The sequence below is a fragment of the Gavialis gangeticus genome, unplaced genomic scaffold (genome assembly GCF_001723915.1).
Source record: "Gavialis gangeticus isolate Ggan-Ray unplaced genomic scaffold, GavGan_comp1, whole genome shotgun sequence".
In the NCBI taxonomy this organism is placed as follows: domain Eukaryota; kingdom Metazoa; phylum Chordata; order Crocodylia; family Gavialidae; genus Gavialis; species Gavialis gangeticus.
This window is the reverse complement of record NW_017729032.1, coordinates 207,691,653-207,701,185: the sequence shown is the minus strand read 5'-3', so window position 1 is coordinate 207,701,185 and position 9,533 is coordinate 207,691,653. Positions and strand designations below refer to the sequence as shown.

Below are 9,533 nucleotides of genomic sequence, written 5' to 3'. Positions count from 1 at the left end.
GCTTCCTCCTCCCTCATCTTCCCCTTCCCCCGATGAGCCTAGTTTAAAGCCCGCCGGAGGAGATCCGCCAACCTAGAAGAGAACATGCTTACCTTTAGGGGAAAAGTGGAGCCCATCCCATCCGAGCATGTCTCTCATTGTGATGTGCGGGTCGTTGTCAAGGAAGCCAAAGCCCGCCTCAAGACACCATTCCCAAAGCCACCAGCTGGTCTCTGCGATGCATGTCTCATGCCATCTTCCATGTCCGCTCACTGGTAGGACAGAAGAAAATACCACCTGTGCACCTGTCTCCTTCAGCACGCCCCCCAGAGTGTGGTAGTCTGGCATCAGTTCTTCTCACAGTGTGCTAGATTAGTGTCACTCATGAAAATCTCTCCGTGTTCTCTGGAGTTTTTTTCCCATTTCCACTCTGATTTCAAGGAACTTTCAGTTTGTTTTCAATTCTGGCACAGTGGCAAAGAGTGTATCTATCCTCAAACACTATTGTTTGATTCAGTATCCAGTAGTACAATGCAATAAAGAGAGCACTGCATTGATGCAGCTTAGCTAGGTTTGAAATAAAAAATTACCTTCATTCGTACATTTCTTACCCCATATGACATCTCTGCTCTGCTGCAGATTTAGCAGTATAGCTACATTGGTATAGTATCTCCCACTGTAAGCAAACCAGTACTCAGTGGGAACAGCAGGCAGATCCTATAATCGGTCTTAGCTAGCCTGACCGTCTCTTTGACAGAACATTTAATTGCCAAGCATACAGAAATTTGTTTTCAGGCAAGCGAATCACTGAAGAACAAAACATACTGATATAAGCATGTGTGTACACACTAAATTTCATGCATGTGAATAGCTCCAGTGACTTTGGTGAGACCCACTAAACTTTGTGTATTTGAGGCACAGATAAACCCCCCCCAGAGTTCATCTAGCTCATATCATTTAAATCACACCACCTACACACTATCCATCACACTGTTTGCTAAAGGAAAGTAAGAAAGTATTTTGATATGCATGGTCACCTGGGAGGTCTCCTTTACAAGGAGCTGGTCTCTTGATGGTGATGGTAATGATTACAGTATTTGCAGTAGCATCCATTGTGTGCTAGGAAGTTTTTACATACTTAGGAAGGCCAGTCCTAGCTCCATCAATGCACATTTTAAGACCAATAAACCATGAAGTCATGGAGCATAGGTCTTGAGTGTGATGCTTTGTAAAGGAGAAGAGAGTCTTGGAAGAACTCCACAGCAGCATAGAACCTTCCTTAGAGAAAACAGAAAAGAAAGCAAAGGCAGGAATGAAAGCAGATTGGCACTTCTTCGAGTTTCAAGGTAAATTTTTTACTTCTGATTTATAGCACTGTCAAAAACATTGTTTCTATGGAAACTGCTAGAGCCTTAATTGCAGTATATTGGCACAAGGAGTGCTACTACAATGGAAACTCTGTGAAGTCAGAAATACCGTCAAACAATCGCAGGTAGCTAACTATTGAAGACATTAACTCAGAGGATAATGAGAAGTACTGAGCTGATCTAAGCCAAGGTACTTACCATAACTGTTAGAATTACCAAGGTAATGCATATTATTTCATTAGAGCTTTGGTGGACACTGCATTTGAGAGATTAGGGATCAGCTAGCCACAGCAGCATCAGTCTATCTTACAGTGGAGTCATTAACTGTGATGAAATGCACATGTAGATGGTGCCTGTGAGCCTAAATCGTGCCCAGTCAGGCCAGGCAGCAAGGAGCCAGACTCCTGCCTGCTACCTAGCCAGTAGCCACACAGCTTCACACTTCTGGCACTCTACCTACACCCCCCCCACACACACACACCCAGCCTGGGCCTGCTCTGCCCTGGCTCAAATTGGTGGTGTCCCAGGTGCAGCTGTAGACACTGTGCCTGGGAGCAGTGTATACTGCATCTCAAACAACTCTGGAGTTTATCACATTGCGTTAATTGCATATATAGATGTACCCAGTGATGTTTATTCTGCCTTTCTCTGTATTTTAGATGCAGAAGAAGAAGAGTGGAAGTATGACAGCTGGAAGCACAGAGAAGTGAAAGGAAAAGTATTCTGAGCACAATATATGTCACAAGGTGATTTTGGTTTTAAAACACTATTTAAAAAGAAGACACAATCCATCAAATATACCATGTACATAATGGGTTGCAACTCCATTGACTTCAGCAGACCAACTTCTCCTTGTGCCCAAGGAAAATAAGACTCAAGATCCTTAGGAGCAAGATGAAGTTTGATTAATCATCCTTTTTGGGAAAAACATTCACAGAAGACCAAACCCTGTCATTCATATTAATGCAGTACATGTGTGCAGATGGCAATCTGAGCACTATAGCTTACTCTAACAAGTCCTTGTCTCCTAAAAGAAGAGGGGCAGTGGCTATGGCAACAAAATCTTTGTTTGCCTAATGATGTTCCAGAGATTAGAACCAACCATTATATGTATCTATATCATCCTCTGAATTTTATGGTGTTTACTTTAGATTTAGAACCTAATTTAATTGATCTGAATTTTCCTTTCTGTGCCAGAACTGTGCAGCTAAGCATCATGGAACATCAGTATATGGCAACGATGACAGAAAAACTGAGGCCACCACAAGAGCATATTTTTATCCTCATGGATGCAAAACAATGAACTTCTGGAGATGTACAGAATTTTTATTTTTAAATGTATCTTCTAAATAATATATTCTTATACAGAAATGAGTTCTGGAATTATTTCTTTTTGTAGAGATGTATGCAAAGAACTCCTATTGTTCTTAAAGGAATATATGTGGTGGGAAAAGGCTGGAGAACAGAGGTTGGATTTTTTTAGGAGGAATCAATTCAGAAATATTTTTGTGTGAAGTGTTTAGCAAAATGATGTCTACTTAAGATGCCTGTGGGTGTTGTTGACAGATATTTGAATTGGGCCAATTCTACAAAACTTATTGCCAAAACTCATTGATTTCAATGTTAAAGATAACACTTAAGCCAATCTAAACCTATCCACCAAGTTGAGTGGGAAGGGCCAGTTCTCAGCTGTTTACATCTCACTAAAGCTTGTTCCCTTGTTAACTCAAAGGCCTCTTTGCCTTTAATAGCAGCCCTAAAATTGACAGGACCTAGTCAGCTTCAGGTCTGCAAATATCACAGCACTGACACCAGCTAGGATGTACTGAAGGAATAACTATCTGTTGTCTCTGACTGGCAGTCTGACTGCCAAATGAGCCTATTATGTGCAACATATAATTTAAGAAAAATGCTTTATTAACCAATTATAGTTATGTAAATATTAGGAGCTATGTGCTGCCCTTGCAGATGTCCTGAGGACCAGATTGTAATGGATGCAAGGAGGTAAGAAACCTCTATTTCTCATGCTCTCTGTTCACAGCCCAGTTACAATCTTTGTCCGTAAGTGCTTGAGTGCAAGAACTGCTCCCTGGTAACACCTTCTAGGGCACATCTCACCATACTTGGTTCAAATGACTCTATACTGTGGCTGGCCAGCACAGTCACTTGGATAGATTGTATGTATGGATATAAACAGGTCTGCCTGTATGAGAGCTGCTGTCTTTGCCCAACACACAAGGGGCTAAATCAGGGACCTCTAAGGCAGAAACCCTATGTGGCTACCATAGCTTGGAGCACTAGCACTTCCTCTCCTCTAAGGATTGACATAAAGATGGACATGTGACATGCTCTCGCCAATGGGTTAAGTCAGCACAGAAGGAATTTCATAAAGGGTATAGCTAGGGGCCACAGTAGAATCCTGAATGGGCTACAAAAATACAGGAGAAGGCAGAATTTGGTCCTAGGTTTTGACGTCTTCGTGTGTCAGGAGCACAAGAAATGGGGCACTGTAGCTTGCAGTTGCCTATGGTTTGACTCAGATTCATTTGGTAGGAGAAAATGGGTTGCAAGTCCTGCATCTTTTTTTCTCCTGGGCTCTTCCATGGATGGCCTATAAATAGAAAGAGCAGCACAAAGGAAGTCTCCATTCCCAAGAACACTTGTATTTCTGTCTGAGGTGCATGTGCACTGCCACCTTTGTCAAGTGGGCTACCAGTCTTTCTTCCTCCTGACACAGGAAACACCTTGGAAACCATAAGTTTTCCTTTCTAGAAGGACCAAGTAAATAGCGTGAAACTCTTCAGCATGAAATCATAACCCTGGCATCTGTAGTAGTCTGGAATTTCAGTCTTTCCTTGCCCATCCCCTTGACCGAGTATGTGTTCGCTAATTCGCAGCTTCATGCTGTTTCCCTCTTGGTGAATATCCCAGTATTGATTCCAGTTGTTGGTACATTTCTCTAGCTTTCAATTGTATGATTTCATCTGCTCCCTATAGTTAAAGAGTACATATACCTCACCGATATCAGCACCTTTTTGCCCTCTTCCTGCCTGCTTGACTTTAAACATCAATGACCGAATTGTAGCTGTTTCTCCCAACTGGTGCTAACCACTAGGGCTGTGTGAAGCTTCAGTCCCTGATTCGATTTGACAGAGATTTGTTCTGATTTGGTGGCTGAATCTCTGGATCCAAATCGAATCAAGAGACCTTTTAATCTCCCCAAATCAAATCAGAACCCCACGAATCAATTCAGAGAGATTTGGAAAGATTCAGCGATTCGGACATAGACACAGCTTTAAATGTTTTTTCTACATACCTCTAAGTAACAGGAGGCTCGTGAATGCTGCGATGCTGGGGCAGATGGAACATCCCACAGGAGCACAAGGGGCTCCCCAGCGCACTCGGCAGCAGACCGAGAAATGAACCAGAAGCCCTTCCAGTCCACTTCTGAGTCCACTGGGGAGCATGCTGGGGGCCCCCTCACAGCCGTCTGCCTTGGCAACTGGTGCCTCCTGGGTCTGGGAGGGGGCACCCATGGTCTCCCCACGGCCAATCGCCAGGCCAGGGAAGCGCAGGGGGGAGGCCCCCCCGCACTTCCTGGCGGACCCAGAAGTGAATTGGAAGTACTGTGGGATGCTCCATCTGCCCCAGTATCAGTGTTCATGAGCTGCACCAGGTACCTCAAGGTATGTAGAAAAAACATTTAAAGCTGTGTCTATGTCGGAATGGTTGATTCTCCGAATCAGCATCGAATCTTCAGATTCAGCCGAATTGAATCGGGAGCAGTGATCTGAATCAAGTAATCAAATCACTGTCCCCAATTTGGGCCAAATCCAAATCAAATAGGGTCTCTTTCGTGCACCCCTACTAACCACCTTCTAGACACTAGTGCTCTTCAGAGTCTTCCCCTCCCTTAGACCCTCTTTTCTCCCCTTTCTTTTGTAAAATGAACACAGGCCTGACTCAGCATCTAGATCTGAATGATCCCAGAAAGTTGATGGGAGATGGGAAGTTTCCAAACCCAAACTGAGATCCAGGTAATGTAAATGTCTTCATCATGGAATGAACCAATGCCTGGATCTACATACTCCCAAACTCTGAGATGCTTGAGAGTTTTGTGCATCGGACACATTTCCGTGGCAAGTTGTTATAATGCACAGTACATTGTGACCCACATTTACTTTGTTGTGGCATTCCTCATTTCTTTTTCATGAAAAATCAAATTTGCCATCTCCATTTCAATGGATGTCGCCCAGGAATCAGTTGTCCTAGTAGCTGTGCTATGTAGGAATTATAAACAATTACTTTAGGATATGTCAAACTGTCTTCAGCTAGAACATTAAGTGATAAAACCTCCTGTAAGGACCCCCCACTCCCGCCACCCTCCCCCATTCTCACTAAACCTTTTTCTCATTTATATTCTGTTATAGAAGGCCTCATTTCAACAGAAAAGCTCTTTCCCTGATGTGAACCTAGATGCTGCAAAAGACTTATGCAGACGCTTAACTTTAAAGTCACTGGAATGACTCATGTATGAAGTTTAGTGTGTATGTACATGCTTGGAGGAACCAGGTCCATAAGTTTGATCCTTCTCTCCCTGAAGCCAGTGGGAGTTCTATAATTGACTTCACTGGGAACAAGACACTGCTTTTAAGACAGCCTAAAATCACTGATTTATTGATGCAGGAAAGACCCCACTGGCTTTAATGGAGTTGCAACAGAACTACTAAGAGGTGAATTTGGCTCCTACTTACTCAAGTGTATGCTAATGCCTGTCATGCTGTTTTAACATACACTGCAGTTTAATGAAGAAACAGCCAAAGTGCAGGCCACTTATTAAATAAATGGTAGACAAGACCAGCTACTGGTATAATCTGGAAGGCTCCATGAATTTCTTTAACCCATCTAAAGTTATAGTGTATGCTTTCCAAATGACATACTCTCTAATTTGTGTTAAACAAGGGGGTTATAAAGCATCCCTTCTCTATTCTAGTTTTCCATAATATTTGACATTGTGCTTCATATGCAAATGAATGGATTTGAAGAATCCTGGCAATCAGCCCTTTTAAAATGTCATGTATTTCTAGTCTGACATTTTAAAACTATAGTTAGCATAAAGAAATGAAGCTTTCAGAGATATCCAGACAGATGTTTGAAGTATGATTTAATCATGTTTTTTTTCTAACCCACGTCAAATATATCATGGTGAATATTATATTTTAACCTTATTTTAGCAGTATGTACCTAATGAAGTATGTTCTACTTTCTGCTGCTTATCTTCTCTGAGCATCATTATCACTCTGAATGCATCCCAGCTTGGTATTTCTACCCTTAGTCCTAAAATCGCAGACCCATTCAAATTAGTTTATACATTGGAAACCAGCCAAGAGCTTTGGGACTTATTAGTTTGGGGGGGTTGTTTGTTTTTGAGGGGTTTTTTTGACAGAGGGATCCCACTAGCCTTATACATACACATCATTCCTGAGCAGAGATTTTATAACCATATTAATATACCATAGCTACATGAAGTGGTAAAGAAACAGCTCAAAAAACAGGAATTCTCAGTGGCCAAATTCTAATAAAAATTTAGTGCATGCTAAAAACATGAATTATATAATGCAAAATAAATACCTGCATGTGAAAACTGTTAATCTCTGAGGTGCCTCTGCAGTGCAGTAATAATAGCATCTGTTCCATACGGCAGTCAAGCACAATACTAGTACTGAGGATGAAGCCATTCGGAAAAGAAATGTCAAACAGTATTTAATTTTCCTACTCAAAACATATAGGCTCTTGTTCCAAGCTGCTCCAGGAACATTTAGAGGTACAAAAAGTCTTACCTTGGTGCCTGACTTATAATATTAAAACTTCATACACTTTTTATTACCCTCTTAAGTTAATTGTTCTGTTTTGTTTTAATGATTTGAGAGGGGCTCCTTTTTATTTTATTTTTTATTTTTTGGTTTGCTTTGGTTTGGTTTTCTAAAGGATCTAGAGAAACAACCTCATTCTGGAAAAAAATTCTCTCTCACACAGGCAAATTCTTACCTAATGCACCTCCTCCTTCTCGCATCAAATTGGCTTCATTGGGGCTGGATGGGATGCATTGGCAACATGTCAGAGGGAGGGGGAACAGGGGAGTGCCTCCCCCCCCAGATATCTGAGCTGATGGTGGGGCACAGAGCTGCAGTCCAACCAGGGCCCAGCAGCAGTGGTTCTGCATTGGCTCCACAGGGTGCGAGGCTGCAGCCAGTGCCTAGCAGCAGTGGGGCCAGCGGCAGCCTGGAGTTGTGCCCCCCAACTGTCAACACTTACACATCATCAATGATGGGATGTAAAACAGGGCAAAAATTAGTGCAGTTGGCACTGATTCTCTGAAGCAGCCTTTAGAGCATCCAGTTCAGACCTGGAAAAGATAGAGAGGTGCACAACATTGACTCTAGGGCTGTCTGTGAGCTGATTTAGTCTCCAGTCTAAATATCCGCTCCTTTAAGTCCCGCAATTCTAACAGCAGGGAAGTGACAGGAAAAAGTGTACCTCAGCTGCATTACATCTGGATGATGCCAGGAAGATCCCATGCTACTTAAAGGTTCCTTTAGGCATGGAGAACCCTCCAGGGTTTAGATCAGATGGAGTTAAAGCTATTACATTTCAAACATCTTCAGTGTTGTTTTACCAAGCAACAGAGAAGTAGGCGGGAAGGCCTGTTTTTCTCAGTTCCCCAGGAGACCTCAGGAAAATGGAGAAATTGTGCTCTGAAAAGCTGAGCTGGCAAGCAAGCAGCAGTTGTGCATCTATGGTAGGAGAAAGTCAGACAGCTGTAAGCAGGGCCAGCCCCACATGTGTACCCCTTCCTGAAAACAGATTTTTTTATAAGGTCCCTCCCAACCTGCATTTAAAAAACAGAAAACCCTACTAGCTTCAAAGTGAAAGGCTTTAAAAGTGTCAGTATAGCTCCATTGTCATTTGAGTAACCCTAAGAAACTGAGTGCAAGAAATGACTGTTGGCATGTCACGCACAGGATTCTTGACTTGTGTCAGGAGACCTGTCAAGAGTTCTTATCTCACTGCCTGTCCAGAAGCCTTTGTTTGTCTGAGGTGGCATGGGACTGAAATTCACCCCTATCAGCTCTTGTAAAGTATCAGATGAGTAACAGATGATTAGGGCCAAATCGTACTATTCAGTCCTATATTTTTATTGAAGGGAGCAAGGTACCCCTCAGCCCATAGGGAATATGCTACCACCTGGAGACAGCATGAACGATGCACCACTCTGTCTCTTTGGCCATCCACCCCTGGGGGGAACCCACAGTCCCAAGTCAGGAAATCTCATGCCCCAAGGCTACTAAGGCTAGAGACAGACATTCAAAAAGCCTAAGTCTGAATTGATTCAATTTTTGCAGGTTAGTCTAACCTGCCTAGGTTGAACTGGTTTGCAAGTGCACAGACATTCCCTCTGGACTGAGGAAATGCAAGGACATGCCTGCAGTGGCTCAGGCTAAAAGGCAGGGAGCACTAAGCAGCCCTCCCTTCCCTTCAATAGTGCAAAGCTGAGGGGGGCTTGGCCAAGCCCCAGCAGGTTGCTTTGATTAGGGAGGGGGTTAAACCCCCCACACTTGCCTGCACAGTCTCAGGCTTTTCCCCGCTCACTGCTCAAGAGGCGGGAATGTTGCCAGACCCAAGCCTCCTGCTAGCACTCTGAGGCAAAGGTGGGGTGGGCAGTGAATGCATCTGTTGATGATACTGAGCTTTTCAATCTCCCTCTCCCTGCTTCTTCATACTGTCTGCAGCAAACCTAACATGCAAGGGAGCCAACAAGGAGTTGATAACACAGAGTTTAGCAGCCCATCAAGAAAACAAAAGCCTCTTGCGTTAGTTCAAGCCCTTAAACAGCTTTTTCCAAGGAAGGAACAGAGGGACTTTACCAGCTGATGTGTTGATTAGCTTCAAACAGCCCTAAGGGGACACTGTCCAGTCTGTCTTTGTCCTGTCCCAGTGAAATTGGAGACACACACAGACACCTTTCAGCATTAGCTAGTATACCACATGCCGGCGAGGGTCCATGGGGCTGGGGTCCATGCTGTGGGAGATAGGAGGGAGGGAGGGAGGGGGAAGCCCTGCTTGAGTAGTGAGTGGCAAGGGAATTTTAGGTTAGTTATTAGGAAGGATTTTCTTACTAGGAGGGTA

At 43.4% G+C, this 9,533-nt stretch overlaps 1 protein-coding gene across 2 annotated transcripts in view; it reads left to right on the top strand.

The window, feature by feature from the left end:
- Positions 1 to 2,720, top strand: part of PDE9A (phosphodiesterase 9A) — a 137,918-nt gene extending 135,198 nt beyond the window's left edge. Inside the window, exons 18-19 of one of the 2 annotated variants that reach the window (XM_019525342.1) lie at positions 2,006 to 2,092; positions 2,544 to 2,720. In XM_019525342.1, coding sequence (XP_019380887.1) covers positions 2,006 to 2,056 — 51 coding nt within the window. In that variant the 3' untranslated portion in view covers positions 2,057 to 2,092; positions 2,544 to 2,720. Of the gene's footprint in view, positions 1 to 2,005 lie in introns of both variants that reach the window. The other variant, XM_019525341.1, reaches the window with a different exon arrangement.
- Positions 2,721 to 9,533: the final 6,813 nt, after the last annotated feature.